The sequence below is a fragment of the Tursiops truncatus genome, chromosome 8 (assembly GCF_011762595.2).
Source record: "Tursiops truncatus isolate mTurTru1 chromosome 8, mTurTru1.mat.Y, whole genome shotgun sequence".
In the NCBI taxonomy this organism is placed as follows: domain Eukaryota; kingdom Metazoa; phylum Chordata; class Mammalia; order Artiodactyla; family Delphinidae; genus Tursiops; species Tursiops truncatus.
This window is the reverse complement of record NC_047041.1, coordinates 57,140,306-57,164,994: the sequence shown is the minus strand read 5'-3', so window position 1 is coordinate 57,164,994 and position 24,689 is coordinate 57,140,306. Positions and strand designations below refer to the sequence as shown.

Sequence of the window (24,689 nt, the reverse complement as noted above, 5' to 3'; positions counted from 1 at the left end):
TCCCATATGCCGCAGAGCAACGAAGCCTATGCGCCACAACTACTGAGCCTGTGCTCTAGAGCCCGTGGGCCACACTGCTGAGCCTGTGTGCCACAACTACTGAAGCCTGCGTGCCTAGAGCCCGTGCTCCACAACAAGAGAAGCCACCGCAATGAGAAGCCTGTGCGCCACAGTGAAGAGTAGCCCCCGGTCTCCACAACTAAATTAAAAACTGAGGCTCAAGGAATTAAGTACCAGAGCCTTGATTTGGACCTTGCTCAGTCTGTCTCCAAGGCCCATGCTCCTTCCACTATACCATGTGGTCACAAGACCTCTGGGACTAGAGCAGTTTCATTCAAGGAGTGATTTGTGATAGGGTCAGGTAGACCCAAACGGACATATTCCAGAGCTCAGAAACATTGAATCCTAGGAGGTCCAGGTGGAACCTCTAAGAAGTCAGACTAACAAAAAAGGATGAGGAAGAATATAGCTAAGTTCACACAAGTATGTCTCTGAGTTCCCATTCCAGGACTCGTTCTTCTCCATTGCCATCATATTTACAAGCCCCTTTTCACAGGTCTCCAGAGTTGACATCCTGATTGTGATAGATGCAGTAACCCTTGACAGCTGTCCTGAAGTCCAGACCCAAACAGAAGGAGCAGAGGCTAGCTCTCAGGTACCCCAAAGCCTTATCTACTGTGAATGGAATAATCCCCAGTTTGCAGCAGGCAAAGCTTTTTTTTCCTTTTGGGTTGAGGAGTGCATTCTGGGTAAGGAAGGATTGACAACCCCCATCTGCAGCACTGCAGGCCCAGGGAAGCTCTGTGCTAGACCTTGTTTCTTGGCTTTCAGATGCCCCCTTGTGACTTCTTGTGAGAAGTGCCTCTGTTTCTCAGTCCTGAGAAGTTGGCAGTGGCAGCAGCTATTGAGCATATACTGTGTGCCAGGCACAGTCCTCACAATAGTGTTGCAAAGCAAAGGTTTATTTTTCTTGAACAAGTCTCTTTGTGGATATATTTTATATATTTTTCTAATTTACTTTTTATTTTGAAATAATTTCAAACTTGCAGAAAAGCTGTAAGAATAGTTCAGAGGATTCAAGTATATTCCCACCCAGATCTCCCAGTTGTTAACTTCTTATGTTTGCTTTATCATCCTCTCTCTCCCTCTTTCTTTATATATATATAGACATATTTTTTTACACAGGTTATATATGCTGTATATAGTTTTTCTGAATCACTTGTGAGTAATACACAAATTTTATGTCCTCTTACCTTTAAATACTTCCGTATGCATTTGCTGAAATCAAGGACACTCCTGCATAACCACAGTACATCTGTCAAAACAAGGAAACCCGCATTGATACTATACTATCATCCAGTTTGCCAGCCCCATTCAAGTTTTGCTGGTTGTCCCAACAATGTCCTTTACAATCACTCTTTCCTTTGTGGTCCAGGGTCTGATGCAGAATCATACGTTGCATTTATTTGCCTTCTGTCTGGAGTACTTCCTCAGTATTTCCTTTTATAACCCTGATATTTTTGAAATGTAGGCCACTTTGGGTTTGTCTGATGTTTCCTCATGATTAGATTTAGGTTATGTATTTGGGCAAGAATACTCCCGATGTGATTCTCCATCCTAAGAGCATGGTATTGGGAGCCGCACAATGTCGATTTGTCTCATTACTGGTGATGTTAACCTTTTGTTTTGTTTTTTGAGATATAATTCACAAACCATAAAATTCACCCTTTTAAAGTATGCAATTTGGTGGGTTTTAGTATATTCACAAGGTCGTGCAGCCATCACCACCAATGCCAGAACATTTCATCACCCCAGAAAGAAACCCCATATACTTCAACAGTCACTCCCCATGCCCCAGCCCTGGCAACCACTAATCAGATGACTCTCTGTCTCTGTGGATTTGCCTATTCTGGATGTTTTATATAGATGGAATATTATATGTGGCCTTTTGTGTCTGGCTTCTTTCACTTAGCATGAAGTTTTCAAGGTTCATCCATGTTGTAGCATGCATCAGTATGTCATTCTTTTTTGTTGTCAAGTAATAGCCCACTTGTGATGGTTAATTTTATTTGTCGGGCTTCCCTGGTGGCTCAGTGGTTCAGAATCCGCCTGCCAATGCAGGGAACACGGGTTCGAGCCCTGGTCTGGGAGGATCCCACATGCCGCGGAGCAACTAAGCCCGTGTGCCACAACTACTGGGCCTGCGCTCTAGAGCCCGTAAGCCACAACTACTGAGCCTGTGTGCCACAAATACTGAAGCTCGCGTGCCTAGAGCCCGTGCTCCACAGCAGGGGAAGACACTGCAATGAGAAGCCAGTGCACCACAACCAAGAGTAGCCCCCACTCGCTGAAACTAGGGAAAGCCCACGTGCAGCAACGAAGACCCAATGCAGCCAAAAATAAATATAAATAAATTTATTAAAAAAAAATTTTATTTGTCAGTGTGACTGAGCCATGTTGCCCAGATATTTGGTCAAACATTCTGGATGTTTCTGTGTTTTTTGGATGACACTGACATTTAAATCAGTGGACTTTAAGTAAAGCAGATTACCTTCTCTAATGTAAGGCCTCATCCAATCAGTTGAAGGCCTTAATAGAGAAAGACTGACCTCCCCCAAGCAAGAAGGAATTCTACCAAAGGATTGCCTTTGGACTCAAACTGCAACTGTTCCCTGGGTCTCCTGCTGTACCACAGGCCTACCCTGCAGATTTTGGACTCTTCAAGTCTCCATAACTGCATGAGCCAATTCCTTAAAATAAATCTCTACACACACACACACACACACACACACACACACACACAACACACACACACACACACACGCACACACATCTTATTGTCTCTGTTTCCCTGCAGAACCCTAATACACCATTGTATGGATATACTACAGTTTTTTAATCCATTCATCAGATGATAGACATTTAGATTGTTTTCACTTTTTAGCTATTATGGATAATGCTGCTGTGAACATTCGTGTACAGGTTTTTTTGTGAACATATATTTTTAGTTCTATTGGGTATGTACTTAACAGTGGAACTGCTTGGTCATATGGTAACTCTATGTTTAATGTTTTGAGAGACTGCCAACTATTTTCCAAAGTGGCTGCACCATTTTACATTCCCACCAGCCATGTATAAGTGTTCTGCTTTCTCCATGTCCTTGCCAATGCTTGTTTTTGTCCATCCTTTTTATTTTAGTCAGCCAATGTTAACTCAGTTAAAATGGTATCTACCAGGTTTCTCCACAGCAAAGTTAATAAGTATTTTGGGGGGAGCTACTCTGAGAGTATATAAATATCCTATTCCTCATCAATCTTGTATGAACTAGTTTTAGCATTCTTTAATAATTTCTGTCTGAATCAGTTATTCCTATGATAATTGCCAAATGGTGATTTTCTAATTCCATTATTCTTTTTACATTTATAATCAGCATTCTACTGTAAGGAAGAACTTTCCCTTCTCCCTCATTTATACATTCATTCACTCATTCATTCGTCAGATATATTATTATAGATTACTCATGGATTCATCTTTTATTCTATGGATTATAATCTGTTATTACTATTATTTATTTTGCTATTTAGAGTGTCCCATTTGGGTCAATGGGAGCTCCTTCAAGCTGGATCCTGTGTCCTTTTGACATGTTTCCATCATTCTTTGAGCACTTCCATATTCTCTGGTACAACAAGATATTCAAGCCTCAACTTATACTTTCCAGTCCCAGCCCTGGAATCAGTTGTTTGTCTAAATAGCCCTGGTTCCTTTTAGTGGAGAATAGTATTCAGAAACCAAAACCTGGGCAATAATATGCTCTTTACTAGTGGGGTATTATTGCTTCTTGGCCCTATCAGTAGATAGTACATATACACATCTCTCTTTCTGCATCCATCATTCTATATATATATTAAAAATCATGCATTCACACTGATGTCACCAATTCCAATCCAGCTCCACCTTTTACATATTTACCTCCTTTCTCCAACAATGAGAAGCTTCACTCTCATAATTCTAGGTATATTCACTTATTTGCTCAATACCTCTGTGAGTAACCAATCTTCCAGCCACACAGGCCACACAGGCCATCTCCTCCCCTTTTACTATGGCCTTTGCACACCTGGTGTCCCTCAGATAGAGTCGCCTCCTTCCTCTCCATTCACCTCAGCCAGTCCCAGACTAAGCAAGGCCTTCCCCCAACCCTCTGAGTTTAATTTTTAACAACACTTTTTTCTGGCAATAAGAGTAAAACAGGTAATTCTCTGGCAGTCCAGTGGTTAGGATTTGGCACTTTTACTGCGGGGGGCCCAGGTTCGATCCCCGGTTGGGGAAGTAAGATCCTGCAAGCTGTGTGGCTAAAAAAAAAAAAAAGAGAGTAAAACAAATGGCCAATACACAAGAAAAAATATTCAATTTAAGTAATTAAATAAAAATGCAAATTAAATACATAAGAAAGCTCAGAAATGCAAAAAAATATAAAGAGTAATTCCATATTTTCACTTTATAACTAGGCAATTGTAGCTAAGAAATAACTGTTTTAAGATCATAAAACTAGTAGCTAACAGATAGGCTTTGGCTCTGAGTCTACTGCCTCAATGCTGAGGGAGCATCTTCTATGTGATGTGTGCTTTTGTATAGTTTTATTTAATATTTTCACACCAACCCTGTGGTGGAGTTCATGTTAATCCCATTTATTCAAGGAAACTTAGACTTGGGGCCATTAAGTAAACTTGCTTCAGGTCGCACAAATGGCATGTGAATACAGCAACATCAAGATATGGTCACTCTGGAATGGATAAAGAAGATGTGGTACATATATACAATGGAATATTACTCAGCCATAAAAAGGAACGAAATTGGGTCATTTGTAGAGACGTGGATGGATCTAGAGACTGTCATACAGAGTGAAGTAAGTCAGAAAGAGAAAAACAAATATTGCATATATGTGTAATCTAGAAAAATGGTGAACCAGTTTGCAGGGCAGAAATAGGGACACAGATGTAGAGAACAAACGTATGGACACCAAGGGGGGAAAGTGGCGGGGCGGTGGTGGTGTTGGTGTGATGAATTGGGAGACTGGGATTGACATGCATACACTGATGTGTATAAAATGGATAACTAATAACCTGATGTATAAAAAAATAAAAGGTAGGGTCACTTTGACCAGTCAACTCACCCAAAACCTACACTTTACTTCTTAGCTTTTTAATTGATTTCTCTGTCCTTTGGCCCAACTCCAAAAGTGTGTTTTACCACTTCCAGATATACCTAAATATACCTAAAATAGATCTTTTGCCTCAAGTAATATGAAAGATCTACTTTAAGGCAGGCCCTCCTCTGTGATAGTGTGGCTTCAGAGGACCCAGGGAAGTTCTTAAATATCTCAGTCATTAGTATCTGAAGTGCCATCAGGGAACTATCAAGATTTTCCATCCACAGTTAGAGATGAGGTTTAAAATGTAGCACCCCTCTTTTCCCTGTATGACTGATATCTGATCCTTTCTTAAGAATACGTTTCCATTTGAGAGAAGTAAGAAGCTAAGTACTTAGAGAAGATACTCCTGAGGAAGAAGGAGGAGGAGAGGAAGGGCTGTAGTGTGGCGCTGGCCCAGGGATCGACCAGTGGAACAATAATCCAGATACAAACCCATGCATATATGTAACATTTGTATATAACACAGCAGTCATACAGATTTTGGAGAAACAATGGACTGTTGAATAAATGGTTCTGGGATAGTGGGATGTCTAAAAGAAAAAACAATACCTACCTGGCACCGTAAACAGAAAAATAAGTTCTAGGTGGATTAAAGGTTTTAAAGTAAAATGGACTTTTGGAAGAATATGTAGGTGAAGATCTTTATGACCTTGTGTAGGGAATATTTCTTAAACTAGACACAAAAAGATAACCAAAAAGGAACAGATTGATAAATTTGACCCCATTTAAAAAAATGGTAAAAAGACAAGCTCCAAGATGGAAGGGGTTTGTATTTTATATTATCAACAAAGAAACATAGTCACAAATCAATTTGTAAAAAAAGAATAGCCCAATAGAAAAATGGACAAAAGATGTAAATAGGCATTTCACAATGAGGAAAAATAATTGCAAATAAAAATGAAAAGACCTCCACCAAGAAATGCAAATTAAAATCCACAGTGGGATGCTATTTCACACCTATATTGGCAACCATTTGAAAATTTGACAACAAGAATTGGTGAGAATGTGGATCAAAAAGGAACTCTCACACACCGCTATTTTGCCATTGTAAATTAGAGTCACCACATCAGAAAACTGTCTGATATTACCTTGCGGAGTTGACACACATGCCCAAATGTTCAGGATCAGCAGAGAATGCGATACAACCCCTGTGAAGACAAGTCACACCCACACACACACACACACACACGCACAAACACATACCGTTTGCATAAATGATACCATTTATATAAAGTTTAAAAATATGAAAAGGTAAATATGTTGTTTTGGATACATGCAGTGGTATGTGGAGCTGGCTGTGCCAACTTGGGAGAAATTGGCAAATGCTACAAATCAGAGCTATTTTTTTCCTTCTGGTGAGCCTGTTAAACATTTAGCAGTACACCATCAGATACATGCATAGTAGTAAAATGATAAAGAAACGCAAGAGAATAATAAACAGGTAGGGAGGGGCACGCAGGAGCAGCAGTCCTTCTTGCATGTAAACTATTCCATAAGAAAAAAAAGAATGAGTAGGAGTTAGCTGGGCCAAGCAAGGGTTGGTGGTGGGTTTGGTGGGAAGGGTCTGGATAGAGGTGGCAGCATAGGTGAATGGGAGAGAATGGTTAGCTGGGCATCTGCAAGTGCTGTAGTGAATTCTGACGAGCGGGTGAAGTGTGAGAAGTGAGAGCAGACAGGAGGGAGCAGATCACTGAGCACCTGTGTGCCAGGATAAACGGCTTGCATTAACTCTGGGCAGTGTTATGGAGCCCAAGCTCGCTCTGCTCACCACACGACAGGCCAATAAATGGGGAGACCAGTTGTTGGGGCAGGAATAACGACTTTAATTGGAAAGCCAGCAGACCGAGAAGATGGCAGACTAGTGTCTCAAAAAACCATCTTCCTCAGTACAAATTTGGGCTCCTTTCACACAGAGGAAGGGGAGAGTGGGGGCCCACTGCGATGCCTACCAATGGTCGAGCGGGACTGCTATTGGTCGCGCCTGCCCTGCCCTTATTACAAGTGGAGTGAGGTCTCGGCAGGGTAGAGACAAGGTGGCAGGACAGTGAGGAAGTCGTGGTGACCTTGCTGAAAGATGAAAGCCCAAGCAAGGCCATGGCTAGGAGGAGGATGAGCAGAGGAGGAGCTCGAGAGACGTCTAGGAGGTAAAATGGTCTGAGCTTGGTGACTGGGTGCAGGATGTGAGTGGAAAACCACGCTGCTGCCCTCAAGGAGGTGGAGTGGAACTCCCCACTCTTTAAGGGTGGACTGTGAAATGACTTCCTTCGAAAGAGTACAATCCAGAAATGGGGAAATTAAAGTAACTTTACAGGGGAGAAATCTGACAAACACTACCTCAGCAGGTGAGCAAGGTCAGCTTTGACAGTGATAAGTCATGGTGATGGTACCTTTGACCTGATGGCATGAGGATGACACTTTACCTCTGTGGTCTTCCTTCCAAAGCACCCCAACCCCAGTCTAAATCATAAGAAAAACATCAAACAAATCCCAACTGAGAGACAGTCTACAAAATACCTGACCAGTACTCCTTAAACTGTCAAAGTCATCAAAAACATGGAAAGTTTGAGAAACAGCTGTAGCCAAGAGGAGCCTCAGGAGACATGACAACTAAGTTTATTTATATTTATTTATTTTTTTGGCTGCGCCATGCGGCATGTGGGGTCTTAGTTCCCTGACCAGGGATCGAACCCACACCCTCTGCTTTGGGAGTGTGGAGTCTTAACCACTGGACGGCCAGGGAAATCTCCACAACTAAGTTTAATGTGATATCCTGGATCAGATCCTGGAAGAGGAAAAAACAAAACAACACAAAACAAAAAACGGCATTAGGGGCTTCCCTGGTGGCGTGGTGGTTAAGAATCTGCCTGCCAATGCAGGGGGCACGAGCTTGCAAGGGACACGGGTTCGAGCCCTGGTCCGGGAAGATCCCACATGCCGCAGAGCATCTAAGCCCATGCGCCACTACTACTGAGGCCTGCGTGCCATAACACCTGAAGCCCGCACACCTAGAACCCATGCTGCACAGCAAGAGAAGCCACCTCAATGAGAAGCCCGCGCACGGCAGCGAAGGGTAGTTCCCCCTTGCTCGCTACAACTAGAGAAAGCCCACGTGCAGCAGCAAAGACCCAACACAGCCAAAAATAAGTAAATTATTTAAAAAAACAAAACAAACAAAAGGCATTAGGGTAAAAACTAGGAAATCTGAATAAAGGATGGAGTTATGTTATAAATGAGGTACCGATATTGGTTATTATTTGTGATAAACGTACCATACTCATGTAACGTGTTAATGACAGGGGAAACCTGGTGTGGGGCATATGAGAGCTCTACTATCTTCACACCTTTTCTGAAAATCTAAAAGCATTCTAAAATAAAGATTTATTTTTTAAAAATAGTCAAATCTATTTGTCTGAAAACTTAATTAAAACCAATTGCTACTCTCCTTAAAAACTGTTTTCTTTTTTAAATTTTACTTATTTTTTCTGAATTTTATTTTATTTTTTTATACAGCAGGTTCTTATTATCTATTTTATGCATATTAGTGTGTGTATGTCAATCCCCATCTCCCAATTCATCCCACCACCACCACCCCGCCACTTTCCCCCCTTGGTGTCCATACGAAAAACCCTGTTTTCTGAGTTGAGTGATCCTTAGGCTCACAGAATCAGTCCCGGTTTTCTCAATCCCTCTTCTACGGCACAGCTGAGAAGGCGGTTTGTTTAGGCAGGAAGGATTACAACTCCCAGAGTGCCCCTGTGCGGTTGTCAGGAGCAACCACGGAATGCAGACTAACAGAGCCGCTGGAGTCAGGACTATCCAGCCAGCCATGGGCCAGGATTATTACTCTGTGCTCCAGATCACTCGCAATTCAGAAGATGCCCAGATCAAGAATGCGTGAGTGGGGGCAGGAGCGAGGCTTTTGGGTTGTGCTGGGACAGGCCCACCCTCATCTCTTCCAAACAGCTTTCCAGCACAGCTTAGGGCAGGCAAGGTAGACCTTGTTCCTTTTCTTGCTTCTTGCACACCGACTTCCTGGCTTTGGGCTGGGTCAGGGTTCCCAATCCATCATCCCTTACTCTCTATGCCCTGTCTGCTCTCCTGGGTACCCTGGTTTTCCTAGCAATAAAATGGGAACAAAGGAGACTTTTGCTAAATAATATGGAGACCCAAAGTATTGTGAACAGGAGAGTGACCTGACCAGATGGATGTATTACATATTTTATTCTGGCTGTCCATGTGGGGTTTTGGCATTGAATAAATTACATCTCTGAATAGTTCCATCAAATCTTGGGGACTTTGTGGTGTGTCTAAGACAGGAATCAGCACATTTTTCTGAAAAAATATTTTTTGACGAATATTTACTGAGCGCCTACTTATATGGGTTCGGTGCAGTCTCAGCAGCTACAGATATCGTGAATCAGACATGTGCAGCTTAACTTTGTCGGTGGATACAGATGTTGAATAAGTCACAGCAAGCTTGATGAATGTTACAAAAAGGGGCATACAGGGCATGTGGAAGCTATCTTGGAAGGAGAGAGACCCCTTCAGGAGCTGTCATGATAATCAAGGCAAAAGACGAAGCTTGAAGCAGGGCAGTGGGCTGGAGAGAGAAGAGAGAACGGACTTAGCTATAAATTGGATCATTGTAGGGTAAAGAAAAAAGGGAGGAATCTAGGACAATTTAATTAATTAAGGTTGTATGATAATAGCTACACTTATTGAATTGTGCAGATGCTGTTCTGAGAACCTTCCATCATTATTTCACTTAATCCTCACAACAGCCCTGAGAGGTAGGTACCATTATTATCCCAAGGCTATGTGCCTAGTAACTGGCAGAGCCAGTATTCAGACACCTTGCCTGCTCTAATTGCCTACCACGGGCCAAGTCCCATAGGGGATCTCAGTGGGGTAAGTGGAGAGAGTCTACAGTGTGGCTGGCGAAACAAGACACAAACTCGTTAATCAATTAGAGAACAATTCGGGACAGTGTGTGATGTCACCCACTGTTCATAGCATTTCATTGGCCAGTGAGACCTCTCTAGGGAAAGGTCACAAGGAGGGAGGGCAGTTGGAATGCAGAAAGATAAGCCCAACTTAAGCACTGGAAAGAGCCAGGTCTGAACCTAGGTTCTCCTATCTGCTAGCTGTGTGACCTGGGAAAATTGCTTAACCTTTCTGAGCCTCAGTTTTCCCATCTCTTAAAAAAAATAAAATGAAAAATAAGAATTGTTGTGGTATTGAAATAGAATTATATGAGATAATGAGCATGAAGATGCCCAGCAATCATTTGCGTCTGAAACCATGTCTTATAAAGAGTGATTAAAAGAACCATATATGTTCCAAACAACAGTCCTTTTAACCTTTCTCCCCTGAAACAACTCTTTTTTTAAAAATTTATTTATTTATTTATTTATTTATTTTTGGCTGTGTTGGGTCTTCATTGCTGAACGTGGGTTTTCTCTAGCTGTGGCGAGCGGGGGCTACTCTTCATTGCGGTGCGCGGGCTTCTCATTGCGGTGGCTTCTCTTGTTGCAGAGCACGGGCTCTAGGCACGTGGACTTCAGTAGTTGTGGCATGCAGACTCACTAGTTTGGCTCCCGGGCTCTAGAGCGCAGGCTCAGTAGTTGTGGCGCACGGGCTTAGTTGCTCCACGGCATGTGGAATCTTCCTGGACCAGGGCTCAAACCCATGTCCCCTGCGTTGGCGGGCGGATTCTTAACCACTGCACCACCAGGGAAGTCCCCCTGAAACAACTCTTAAGGCATGAGTCACATGTTTGACACACTCTTCCATGGGAGCACCTAGATTTTGACCCCTCCCCCACAAAAAGGCTAAACTTATATAATGAAGACAAGCACCACGATGATTCATAATCGCCCAGCTATTAACTTCTCACTCATTCATCCGAGGCTGCCGCATCTGGGCTGTGACTTCGCCCCTTTCTCTCCCACTCAGGAAAGCAGGTGAATGGGAGTGATGTTACTGCAGAGCTTAAAACCACTCAAGTTTATATGGAAAACTGAACTCTTCTCAAACCTCCTTACTTTTACTCACTGTTAGAGTTTTCCTGCAATTCTCACACCTGACTACAACCTTTGTAATTGAGAAGGGCTGGTTTAGAAGTCTCAGGGAGGGTGTGAAAATTGCCTTCAAGTCTGTCAAGGTAGACAGAACAGATTCTGTCTGTAAGGCCCCCCAGGGCAGAGCCAGGACCAGGACCCTCGTGGATGGAGGCAGAGTCGCAGGACAGCAGACCCAGCTCAGTAAGAGAAAGCTTTGCCTAAGAGTCAGACTGGCCCCATAGTGAAATGGGCTGCCTTGTGGGACAGTGATTTCACAACATTTAGTCACTGCACTTGGTGCTAGGCACTGAGGACACAGAGAACTGGACACGGCAACTGGAGGGTCTCACTCACAGGCTGGTGGGAGAGACAGATCCGTCGAACAACTGAAGCACCACGTGCTAAGTATGAGGATCAAAGGCACTTGGGGATGTGGGAAAGAGTATCTAATCTAGACTGGAAGCTAGTCAGGGAAGACATCCTGGAGGAGTTGACCCCTGAGTTGAATGTGGAAAGATGAATAAATATTTGCCAGGAGGAGATGAAAGGAGCTGGAGAGGGGTGAGCATTCCAGGTAAAGGGAGGAGAATGTCAAAGCCATGAGCAGTGCAGAGTGTGGAGCTTGGAGCCTGGAGAGGACAGGAGAGGTCGTGGGAGCAGGGAGGGAGAGCTGTGAGTGAGAAGGGCAGAGAGAGAAGCGGAAGTTGAATCTCAGAGACATTTGAATTTTATGCTGAAGACAAAGGGGGAACCAGTAAAGGGTTCAGGCAGGAGAGTGACTTGGTCAGGGAGCATTTTAAAAACATCAAATTAACAAAAGAGAGAGAGAGATCAAAGTGGTGGCAGCACACAGAATAGACTGGAGAGGGGGAAACTGGAAACAGGAAGACACGGTTCTGCAATGGTTGTAGGGATGAAGAAGCAGCAAGAAAACATTATTTAGAAGGAAAAGCTGATGTGCCTCGGTGACTGATGGGATGGGGGTGGAGAGGACGAAGGAGAACTTGGAGTGGAAGATACTCAGCTTTTCCGCTTCAGGGTCTGGACAAATGGGGAAAAGTTTAGGGAATGAAAATGTGTGCACGTTTGGGCTCATTGAGGTTGTGGGGCCCGTGAGACACTGGAGAGGAGGTACCGAGTAGGCAGCTAGGTACAGAGGTCTGGAGCCAAGGGAGCGAACTGGTTTGAGATAGAGATTTGGGAATCATCAGCGTGTAGCTGGTGCTCAAAGCCGTCGGCCAGCTAAGCTTGTCCACGGAGTGTGTGTGGAGTGGAGTAAGAAGCACGGCAGAGCTCTGGGGTCACTGGCATGGAAGGTGTGAGCAGGGCGGACCGTGTGTGGGACCACATGTGTACTGAGTGACTGAGGAGGCTGTGCGGATGCCCTCCTTTTGCTCCTGCAGACCCCCGCCCCACCTTTCTGCACCCTGCTCTCTGCTCTGGGAGACTGGCCCATGTGAACTGCATCAGCAGACCTCCTGGCCCTCAGGCTTCCAGATGCATCCTGCAAAAGGAGCACAAGGCAGGAGATTGGGAGGGAGGAGAGTGGGGCAGGGGTATTTATTCCCAGCTCCCTTCTTATGGGATCTCTTCAGGTTGGCTATGGCCCTGAATCAAAGATCACAGCTTTTACCAAGGCCCTGTCCACACACTCTCTCCTGTGGGATTTCAGTAACCTCTCCCTCCCCTCACTGCTACAGGCTCATGGGTGGTCAGGACACCTCAGGACTCGTAGCCTCAAGGGACTGTGCTGTCCCTTGTGGTTTCCTGCCCCACCTCTCACACCTTGGTGTGTGGTCCATTATTAAACTCTCCACAAATCTCCAGCTTGTGCCACGTCTTTCCTCCTGAGATGTAATGATACAGATCCCCAGATGCTGCAGGTGTGGCATCACTGTGTGGTGGGATTGGGCAGACACATAAATGGGGGAAAGAGGGACTCCCCTGGTGGTCCAGTGGTTAAGAATCCACCTTCCAGTGCAGGGGACGCGGGTTTGATCCCTGGTCGGGGAACTAAGATCCCACATGCTGCGAGGCAATTAAGCCCACGTGCTGCAACTGCTGAGCCCACGCACTCTGGAACCTGCACGCCACAACTAGAGAGAAGCCTGAGCGCTGCAACAAAAGATCCTGCATGCCGCAGCGAAGATCCCACATGCCACAACTAAGACCTGCCTGACACAGGCAAATAAATAAACAAATAAATAAATAAATAAAAAAGAAATAGGGGAAAGAATGAGCACAGAGGGGCAGACAGCAAGACGACCTGATCTGTGCTGAGTGCCTCTCTGTAGCAGGCCCACTGACACCTTATTTTATCTAATCTTCCCAAGAAGCCTGTGTGTCAGTTCAGACACCAAGACAGAATTAGATGTGCAAGAAGTGTTTGAGGGAAACAACTGTGAGGATGAAGCGGGACTAGGAATATGCCGGGGAGCCTTCACACCATAGTGCAGGTCTGATGCTTGTGAAAGGCAAGAGGGAAGGAAGGGTTGGGTAGGGAGGGCTCTGGCATCATCCAGAGAAAATCTCAGCCAGGCTGATGGGGAGGCCTCAAGCAGCGGTTGGGCATTGGAGGAGGCCTGGGTACTGTAGGGCTGGCCCAGCACTGATACCCCAACAAGCATAGGCATAGGTTGGAAGCCGCTTGGGGCCAGTACAGCCTCAGCACAAACGGCCAGTGGGGCAGCTCCTGGGACTGTCAGTCAACCATGCTCCCGACACTGGGTTCTCTTCCAGGGGGTCTGAGTGTTGCGCCTCCCTGGCCACCACAGCCCTGATTTATAGCTGGAACATCAAAGCTCCGAGAGACCACCAGGCAGCAGACAGCAGAGCCAGCTCTGAACCTTGGTCTGTGCCTCAGGATATTAACCCTCCTCGCCCTAGGTACCGGAAACTTGCCCTTAAGAACCACCCGTTGAGGTCCACTGAGCCATCCGCAGCGGAGGCATTCAGGCAAATAGCGGAGGCCTACGATGTGCTGAGTGACCGTGAGTGATTGGGACTGAGCATGGAGGGTGGCTTCTCTGTCCCGTGTCTCTGTTAACATCATCCTCACGTCTCTGAGCGTTGGGCTTTCTGAGGGGGCCCAGCAGAGAGTAAGCATTCCTCTTCCCTGCCCAGAATCTAAACAAATTGAGAAAGGAAACATAATGAACTGCCTTTCTCAGTAGACACAAGCTAAGGTGGAGGACGTGATGTGGAGAGCCCCCAGATTAGGCTGACATGCTCCGCTAGTCTCAGCAGTGCAGGACCTGGGGCAGGGCCTCCCCCGCTCCCCGCCCCACATGCCCCATGCCCCACCCATCCCCTGCAGGACTGCAGAGTGAGATGCTTGCTGCCCAGGAAAGAAGGCTAAGGCTGAGGCAGACACGCCCGCCCGGTTATTCCCTGGTTACCAAGAAGCTAAATCTCCATCTCCTCAAGGACAGCATATGCACAAAGGGACAGAGAGGGGTCTGTGATTAGGAAATCTCTCTCCTATGGAAAACTGAAGCCTAGGGAAAGAGATCCCCCGCCCCTGCCCGAAGCAGTGCCCACATGGGTTCCCTAAGGGCTTGCCCTGGAGACTGTGATCATGGGTACTGTGCAGAAGAATGGCCAGAAGATCACTGATGTTTCTCCAGCCCCAAGTTTTCAGGACTTCGGACTCTAAGATTTCAAAGCTCTAGAATTTGGAAGCTCTAGAATTCTTACATCCTACAATCTCAAGGCTCTAGGATTCTATTTACCCCACAAAAGACAGTAGCTGTGATGACTGAGTTAAGCCAAACCCCAGGATGATAGCCCAACCCTCAGTCTCTCACTGTCTTCTCCAATCCCCACCCCTCCCCCAGCAAGTTTCAGTCTTTGTCATCTCTCCTCTGGGCTATGGGATCATACCTAGGTCCACCCAAGATGAAATGAAATCCCTAACTTCTAGAGTCGGCCAGACAGCAGGCACCTTAGAAATAAGGCTCTTTTCACCCCGCTTCTTCCTCTCTGCCCCATATCCTTCTGCTTCCCAGCCCTCCAGCTCTCTTAGCCCCTATGCTGGATCCCTCCTCAAGGTGACACATATCCACAGCTGTGAAAAGAGGCATCTATGACAAGTTCGGAGAGGAAGGCCTGAAGGGCGGAATTCCTGTGGAGTTTGGATCGCAGGCCCCGTGGACAACTGGTTACGTCTTCCACGGCAACCCGGAAAAGGTTTTCCATGAGTTCTTCGGGGGAGATAACCCCTTTAATGGTAAGAGGTCCTGCCTGCCCCTTTGCCTTACTGGGAAGGACATAGCTATAGAAGATGCTTTTCTCTGAGTAGTTTTGTTTACTTTAAGAAATATATATAGTCCATGGTAAAAAAAAAAATTATTGTAAAAGAAATTCCAGTCCTCCATTCCTTCCCCAGGAGCAGCCACTCACTGTTAACAGTGTTTGTATCCTTCTAGAAATATTCTATGGATTTATGAGCTTAGATTTATTTCTACATAGGCTTTTATTTTGTGAAGGAAATGGGACCACATTATATACACTGATTTTTTTTCACTTATATCTTGGAGATTATCTTATTATACATTATGTTATAAACAGATCTACTTTATTCATTTTAATGGCTGCATAAGATTTCAACGTACAAGTGTGTGTTAGTGAGATGAATACAGGGATGGATGTGTGAATGATCCCAGGTTTGAGGCAAACTGACAAAGAGTTGATTTCCAAGGCTCCGAATCATCATGCAAGGACAGTTCACCTTCAGAACTGTCTTCCTTCCTGGCTCCAGTTAAGCAACTCGCAGAGTCTAGATTTTCATTGCCTGGCTGCCCCAGCCCCTTCTCCCCGGCTATACTACAGCTTGTCTGCATTTCAAAGCTTACCTCTTCCTCTTCTCCACATTGATATGTTAAGTGGGCTACAGCCTGCTCAGAGGCCCCTCCTACTGTGCATTGCCTTCACCTGTCTGCCAGAGGAAGCTGAGTTTATAAACTCCAGGTGAAACTGGAAAAGCAAGGGACTTGGAGTCAGAGGGCCTGTTTCAAATCCATGCACCACTGCTTATGAGCCGTGTGATCCTGGACAAATCTCTTCACCTCTCTGAAACCTCAGCTTCCTCATTGTTAAACAGCTAGTTCCTCACAGGTCATAATCAAATGAGATGATCTTTATGAAAATGGGCTTTGGAGTCAGAAAAATGCCATACAATGGGCCTATCTCTCCCAGGGACAGGTGCATGGAGAAGAAGCTGTTCAGGGGAGCGAAACCAGAGCTTACAGGGGTATTGCTCATTAGGGAAGGTCAAATTCATGGTATGGGGGTCCCTCAGGCAGTTCCCAGGAGTTATACTGCTGTAGTGCTTCACCCTAGGGATTCTTGTGTCCCATCTCCCTGCAGAATTGAGGGGCTTGGCTTCCTGTGACCTGGCTTTTGGAGTGTCTGAGACCTGGCACACCATAGGCGCTGGGAGAACAAATGAATTCAACCATGCAAGAGGGGACCCGGTAATTCACAGGCCTCTTGATGACCCATCACATCTTTTTCTTTTTGAATTTTATTTTATTTTTTATACAGCAGGTTCTTATTAGTTATCTGTTTTATACATATTAGTGTATATATGTCAATCCCAATCTCCCAATTCATCACACCACCACCACCCACCACTTTCCCCCCTTGGTGTCCATACGTTTGTTCTCTACATCTGTGTTATGACTCATCACATCTTAAGGCGCACCTTAAGATGACACCACCTTGCCCTCCCTAGCCTAAGGTCATTCTAGCCTGCAAAGTTCTTTCTGTGACACTAACCAGGAGGGGCAGAGTACAGGAAATCTTAATTATGATAGTGACGCCTGCAGTTTACAAAGGGCTTCATTAAGCTTAGTGGTTAAGGGCACAGGTTCTGTAGTCAAATCCTCCTGGGTTCACATCCCAACTCTAATACCACTAGCTGTGGCACTGTGAGCATTTTGTTTGACCTCTCTGGGCCAATAAGATAATATCGCAGAGTTGAGAACAGCACCTGACACGTAGTAAGCTCTCAGCAAGTTTTGCTTTTAGTTATTTTTTTTAAAGATTTTGTTTTGATGTGGACCATTTTTAAAGTCTTTATTGAATTTGTTACAATATTGCTTCTGTTTTATTTTTTTGGTTTTGGCTTTTTGGTTGCGAGGCACGTGGGATCTTAGCTCCCTGACCAGAGATCGAACTGGCACTCCCTGCATTGCAAGGCAAAGTCTTAGCCACTGAACCACCAGGGAGGTCCCTCTGAGCTAGTTTTAGTTCATCATCATCTTGTTATCTGATCCTAATGGTGGAAGGCAGGTCAAGCATGTTACCCCATCCCACAGACTGAGAAACTGAAGCCCAGACGATTGCAGTGCACCTCAAGGGCAGGGGCTCTTTGCACTAGGATGGAAGGTGGGGCAGCAAGAGGGGTTATGGGTGTAGAGCTGGGAAGGGCCAGAAGAAGTTGAGGAAAGAGGAGTTTGGAAACATGTTGGTGACATCTCTAATTTGTTAGGGATTAACCCTGTCTCTCCCCATCTCAGCTGCTGACTTCATAGAAATTTGAGCCTGGGGTCTCTAGTGGTCTTGGGCTGGGCTGAACAGGGAGGATAATGGAGCCTGGGGAAGGGTAGGGAGGACTGGCATGCTGTGACCCTCCACAAAAGCTAACAGCACATCATTTCTGGCACTACCAGCTACTGCCACCAGAGGACACTCCTGTCTCCTCTGAGGCAGCCTGAGTTGAGGAGTACTTCCCCAGAGGTAGGGGTGGGCTGGGGGAGGGAGGTAGGGAAGTGTGGGTGAAGGGAGTCCAAAGGGGGGGATAAAGCAGTAGTAGAGGGCATCAAGAGATGGTAATCCTTGGATCGACAGTTGAGGATGTTACTGAGTCCAAGCTTCTACTGCTCGCTGCAGGACAGGCCAATAAATTGAGAGATGAGTTGTTGGGGGCAAGGAATAGCGACTATATTTGAAAAGGCAGCAAACCAAGAAGATGTGGACTCATGTCCCAAAGAACCATCTTGCCTGAGTTAGAATTCAGGCTTCCTTTATACCAAAAGGGGAGGGGGTAAAGTCACATTTCCTAGCTCCCCGTCAGACTCAGGAGGGGAGGTGTTAATTTCCTCCTCCCTGCAGTCATTCACAGGTGAGCCTGGTCAGGATGTTTTCTGTGAGCTAAACAAGGGTATTTTAGCTTAATGCTCATTACCTGGGAGGTAGGGTTCCCAGAGATGGGCCATTACGTATAATTTAAGCTTATAGGTAACATCTGTTTAGTGATTAACTTGTAATAGAATACAAAGGTTCTTCCCTATTACAAGGGCAGCTCGCTGGCCCGGCCGAACAGTCTGAGTCTGCGAGGTGGGAATGGGAGTCTGGGTATTACGCTTGGGGACTGAAGAGGTGGGGGGATTGGCTATGAATCCGAGTTTCTGGACACAATTTCTCCTACTCCTCGCCTCTCCCCACCTCCTGCAGAGTTTTTTGATGCAGAAGGAAATGAGGTAGACTTGAATTTTGGGGGACTCCGGGGCCGAGGGGTCAAGAAACAGGACCCCCCAATCGAACGAGACTTCTACCTATCCCTGGAGGACTTATTCTTTGGCTGCACCAAGAAAATTAAGATCTCCCGAAGGGTGAGTACTTGGGAGCCACCTTCTATCCTCTCCAACCCTACTGGTTACCTCCTCCCTGACCCTAACTGGAGACCTCAGGTATGGTCTCTCACAGAATCATGGAATCTTAGATTTGGAGATGGTAGAATTCTAAAATCTGAAGTTTGGAAGGGACAATTGAGGGTATTAGCCTGGTTCTTTCCTAGTTCAGGAATCCCCTCTGTGTGCTTCTAACTGGGACAAGCTCTTTCCGTTCTTCTCAGTTCAGCCCCATCCCTGAGGGAAGAGGGAGGGCTGTGGGTGGGAGGAGTCTCCTGTGAATTCTGCTCTCTGGGCATTACCAGACCATACCCTCTGGGTTTCATCTGGGTGTCTGCCTCATGAGTAAGAAGGAGCTGTGTGGGCATGGGGGGTGGGCTGGGGGACAGTTCCCCAGGGGACTGGTTGAAGAAGACCCTCAGTGCCCCAGGGTCCAGACCCTGCATTGGCCCTGTCCCATGGTCCAGCCCTGTGCTAGGCACATGAGCAAGGCCACCTCACACCTTTGCCCAACAGAGGAGATGCCAGCTGTAGCCATGCTTTCCACAGATGGCACCCATCTGGGTACGTGACTGCAGAATAGATGGATGACATAACAGAGGAAAGCTTTGGGTGAGGCTGAGATATGTTGCTCTCTGTGATCTTTCTCCCTTTGGGATTAAGAGACCTGCTAGAGGCTCAGGGCCAAAGCCTCTGGGGTGGGAGAGGAAGTGAGTGCATGTTCACCGTGTCTGTTAGAAGCCAGGGCCTCATAATTTCTAGGGCTGGAGTTGTGGCCTTGATCGACTCATGGTGACTGCTTGGCACCTCAGGCCCTAACCCCATGACACGCCCTGCGATCCTGGAATCATAAGCTCTTGGTTCCAGTGGAATAGGGTGGGAGTGGGGATGGCTCAGGGCAAGTTCTCCCCATTGCTAGAGAACTGAGCTGAGCACAGATCCCATGGAGCATCCCTCACGTGTGTAAAGGCCAGCTGGGAAATCCTGAGCAAATCTCCCTCCCCTGTCATCTCACTACAGGTGCTGAATGAGGATGGGTACTTCTCTACCATCATGGACAAGATCCTCACGATTGACGTGAAGCCTGGTTGGAGGCAGGGCACACGTATCACCTTCGAGAAGGAAGGGGACCAGGTGAGAAGAAGGGAAGCTGCCTAGGGACAGTCACATGGGTTCATTCGGTGGAAAGACTGAGGGGGAAGGAGGCAGTGCTTTTTCTTGCCCCTATGAGCCCTGGTCTGGAAGGGAGACCGGTCTGCAGCGTGGGTGAGCTGATCCCTAATGTCCCTTCCGAGGGACAAAGCCTTGCACAATGCCTCGGGGATTGGGTAGCCCAGGGTTTCTCCCCATTTTGCAGAGTGAGAAACTGAGGCCTAGAGAGGGAAGGGACTTTCCCTGGGCAAGAGCACCGGAGCTGAAAGGAGAATCCAGTCCTAACATCAGTGTTCTTCCTGATTTTCTTTAGTGTTTCTCTGAGTAAAGCCCAACTATAGGAGCTACACAGAAACCATTTATTTATAATAATTTTAAATTAAATACTTACTTAAATAAAAATGTAAAATTATTGTCCAAGGCATGCTGAATCCTCAAGTCCTGAGAAGAGGCAGGATGATGGTGTCTTTAGAGCCAGAGAAATGAATTCCTCTGCCTGTACTTCTTGCCCCCTTTCTCACTTATGAAACACCTACTTTTGAAAAACCCACTTCAAGACCCAGCTCCAATGCTCTGGGCATCCTTCCCTGACCTCCCCTCTGGGTCAGCGCCTCTCTGAGCTCCCGCCTCTGTGTTCCCTTTATCACATTCTTGAGCCTCCTGAGGATTCACTGTGTGCCTGTTTCCTCCACTAGACTGGAAGCCCTTGGGGGTGGTGGCCAGTCTGATCCCTCTGTCCCCAGTGCCCAGAAGAGACCCAGCAGAGGTCTGGAACTTAATGAAGCTTGGCAGGATAGACTTGCAGGCAGTTCTCTGTCCCCAGGACAGTGTTCTGCCCTTCAGCTGCATGCATCTCCTTGGGCTGCTCAGTAGAGGACAATGATGGGGGTAGAGCAGGATTCTTTGGGGTAGGCTTCTCAGAGGAGGGGCTATGAAGCCAGACTGGAAAGGCCTTTCCAGAAAACCTGGTCTAATCTCCTCATTGTTCAGAGGAAGACATGGGGACAATAGAGGCAGAAACTTGGCCAAAGTCACACAGCCAATTAGGCCTTGTCATCCCTTGGCTCACCCTGCCCAGGGTCCCAACATCATCCCAGCCGATATCATCTTCATTGTAAAGGAGAAGCTACACCCTCGCTTCCGCAGGGAGAACGACAACCTCATTTTTGTGAACTCCATCCCCTTGGGCAAGGTGAGTGGGCAAAGTGGAGGAACAAGGGGTGGGCAGATCAGAGCGAGGCCCCCCCACCCCTGGGAGGCCCCGAGGCAAGCAGGCTTCACTCCCCTCTCCCCCTGGTGCGTGGCGCAGGCCTTCAGAACGTGATAAGTGCCACACAAAACCTTTGTGACCGTCTTCACTCCTGAGTGTGAGTGGCCCCTCTGCGCCCTCACAACCCAAGCAAGAAATTGGGCACCGGCCTAGACTTTGCCGCCCTTCCCCGACCCCACCTGCGGTCACGCACTAAATCCTGTTAATTCCACCTCCAAATCTCTTTCCACTTGGTCCACTTCTGTTCAGCCCCACTGTCCAGGTCTGTGCACCTGGGTGTATGCAGCAGCCCTCTCAGTGGCCTTCCTGCCTTTCTTCTCATCTCCTTCAGGCACTTCCCCACCAGGGTCTTTCCACAAAGTCATCTGACCCTGCCACACTCCTGTCTAAACATCTTTGCATGGCATTCAAGGCCCTCTGCTGTCTGGCCCCTGCTGATCTCATCCCCTGCACTCCAGCCACTGCCACTTAGAGCTCCTGCCCACTGGGTGCATTCTTTTTCACACACTCGTTCTCTTGCTTATGCTGGGCCCTCTGCCTGGAGTGCTGTCTGCCCACCTTGTCTAACTGGCAGGCTCCTCCTCACCCTTTAAGGCGCTCATCAGCTGCTACCACCACTATGGAGCCCTCCTGCCCCAGCCCAGAATGGTTCAGTGGACCCGCCACCTTGGCTCCCACCGACCCCTTTACTTCCCTCTGTCATAACATGTATCAACATCACTCTTATCTCCCAGACTGTGAACTCCTTGAGGGCAGGTGGTAGCCCGGCTCACTCACCTATTAGTCCTTGAACATCCTTCTGTCTCCAGTGCGTAGGGCCTGGCACTGAATAGTCTCATAAAGTGCCTTCTAAAGAGAATGGACATGGGGGCCTCCCCCACTCCCACCTTTGGCCTTAATGTCCCCTAGGCTCTGACCTGCTGCACCGTGGAGGTGAAGACCCTAGATGACCGTCTGCTCAAAATCCCCATCAATGACATCGTCCAGTGAGTCCATCTGCTTGGGCCCCAATACGCAGAAGGGCTGCCTGGTCCTTAGAGGGTGTGTTGGACAGGCTGGCCTGGTATAGTTGTTCAGGTTGTACCCAGCACAAAGGGGTGAGAGAGACTGAAATCCAGCCCCCTCTCTGGCTAAGCTGCGGGCCGCATTCACTTGGCAAATGAAGTGCCTTTTTCTAACTTGCATGAAGCCATTGTGGAGGCCAGAGGCCCCCTGTGTTGGGAAATCCTTGTTGCCTTCATCCTCTAGAAGTTCTAGAGTTCTGAGTTGCATCTCCTAAGCCCTTTTCCAAGCAAGGCCCTCTGCATGGGAAGCTCAGCAGCCCAGCACTCCCCCACCTCAACCCAGGGTCTGCTGCTTGTCCTGTTTCCCATGTAAAATGGGATTCCTGGAATCCACCATCAGAGCCTCAGTGTAAACGGTTTTCAGGGAACAAGTTGTCTGGAACAAGCCAGTCTCCTCTCCCCTCCCACTGGTTCTAGAAGCTGCTGACTGCCCCACGCCTGAGGTTTTCTGGGCAGGGGCGGGTGTGCTGCTCTGGGGTGCCCTCTGAGCCCCCTTCTTTCATCTTCCCGTCTCAGCCCCAAGTACTTCAAGAAGGTGCCAGGTGAGGGGATGCCGTTGCCAGAGGACCCCACCAAGAAGGGGGACCTCTTCATTTTCTTTGACATCCAGTTCCCCACCTGCCTCACACCCCAGAAGAAGCAGATGCTGCGCCAGGCGTTGCTGACATAACTCTGGTGGGCTGGGGACTGGAGCAGGGGGAAGAGAAGGCTAGCTGGTCCTGACCCCACCCCTACCCCCAGCACGGGGTGTGCACAGGAGCCAGCCCACTGCACAGGCATGACGTGAGGACCGGATGGCATGGGATTTTAAACTGATACAATAAAGTGTTATTTCCTATCCTCCAGCTACACCCAAGAGAGTGTGTGTTGGAGGGAGAAGAGCTTCATACAGCTGTTCTTGTGGAGCAGAGGGAAGGGCAGGGCTCAAGAAGCTGAGGACCTGGGACCCTGTCCTGGCTGTGTGAGCCTGGCCAGGTCCCTGAGGGTTCAGAGCCTCTGTGCTCCCACCTTGATAGCGTGGGGCAATGCTACATCGTCTCTGAGGGTCCCCAGCTCTATTTCTCATGACACACGATCTTTGGAAGGGCAGTCTCTAGTGTGATATAGTCACATTGTACTCAGGAAAGCAAAGCACAAAGAGAACAAAACCCTTGTCTCAGGTCACACAGGGCTCAGTGGCAAAGCTGTCATCAGAATCTTGAAGGCCACTTCCCACAGCCTCACTCTGCTTCGATTAGAGGCAGCATGAGGGACACAAGTGCTGGAAATGGCTTTGGTTTCTGCCTGGCCTGGGCTGCCTCTAGGCAGGTCTTAGAACTGGGCTCTGCTCCCAGTCCTGCCGCTCACCCTTTGGATGTTACTCTCCATCTTGTTAGTGAAGCAGAACCCATAACCCTCCTCAGGCAGCTCACTGGTGCGAAAGTGCTTAGTGAACTCACTGCTTAGATTATCAGGGTTACAGCATTGCTACCAGCATGGCCTGGGGGAGTGCCAGCCTCCAAGCCCAGCTGGGCCTTTGCAGACCACACCTGCTTCCCCAGCCCGCCTTCCATCGACAGTGCAGCATGCACCTCTTCTGTGCCAGGGGAGGTGCCCTTCACTTGAGTCTGGACTTGGGCTAGGAGAGATCCAAGCTTATGACAGAGAGGGTGGCCACTTTTGTGAAGTGACATAAGAGGTGCCAGAGGGACTTCCCTGGTGGTCCACTGGTTAGGATTCCGTGCTTTCACTGCTGAGGGCCCGGGTTCAATCTCTGGTCAGGGAACTAAGATCCTGCAAGCTGCGCGGAACAGCCCTCAAAAGAAAAAAAAAAGAGGTGCCAGAAAAGGGCCCCATGATATCCACATTGCTTGGATTCCACCATTCAAAGCATCATATTAGCTTAAGGTTTTTCTTCTTAAATGGGGGCTCAGTAGCACCAGTCAGCCACTTTTAACATCAGGGAGAAAGCAGCCGACCTTGAGACAGAGTCTGACCCAGGGTTCACTAAAGAATGGGGGCTTTGGAGTTAGATGCACCTCAGGTGTTCTACTTAACCAGCTGTGTACCCTTGGGCAAATCGCTTCACCTCTGAGCTATTTACAATCCCTATCTTGCAGGGCTGTGGAAACCAGAGGAGTGAAGCAGACTCTGCCCTGAGGTAGGACCCAGGTGGAGAGGTGGCGGTAGGTGCCCTGTTCTGAGAGCAAGCAAGTGGGTGAGGGCCTGCCTTGTGAAACTCTGGTGCTCCAGCTGTCCTCTAGGGCAGCAGCAAGGCCTGCTCTTAACCTTTTCCTCATGGTGAGACTCTCAGGCCTG

The 24,689-nt window shown here is 47.5% G+C and overlaps 1 protein-coding gene across 1 annotated transcript; it reads left to right on the top strand.

Moving 5' to 3' along the window:
- The first annotated feature begins 559 nt into the window (after positions 1–559).
- On the top strand, positions 560–23,231 carry DNAJB13 (DnaJ heat shock protein family (Hsp40) member B13). The gene is made up of 9 exons (XM_019946577.3): positions 560–655; positions 4,695–9,103; positions 14,158–14,261; positions 15,338–15,499; positions 18,730–18,887; positions 19,926–20,039; positions 21,136–21,249; positions 22,237–22,313; positions 22,908–23,231. Exons 2-9 carry the CDS (start codon positions 8,991–8,993, stop codon positions 23,059–23,061), a joined length of 996 nt encoding a protein of 331 aa, XP_019802136.1. The 5' UTR covers positions 560–655; positions 4,695–8,990; the 3' UTR covers positions 23,062–23,231.
- Positions 23,232–24,689: the final 1,458 nt, after the last annotated feature.

Bases quoted from the DNA above. Each gene is read 5' to 3' on its own strand.
- DNAJB13 (XM_019946577.3), top strand. From the start codon at position 8,991: ATGCAGACTAACAGAGCCGCTGGAGTCAGGACTATCCAGCCAGCCATG. The intron at 14,262-15,337 runs GTGAGTGATTGG...ACATATCCACAG, and splicing joins CTACGATGTGCTGAGTGACC to CTGTGAAAAGAGGCATCTAT. The intron at 20,040-21,135 runs GTGAGAAGAAGG...CACCCTGCCCAG, and splicing joins TCGAGAAGGAAGGGGACCAG to GGTCCCAACATCATCCCAGC.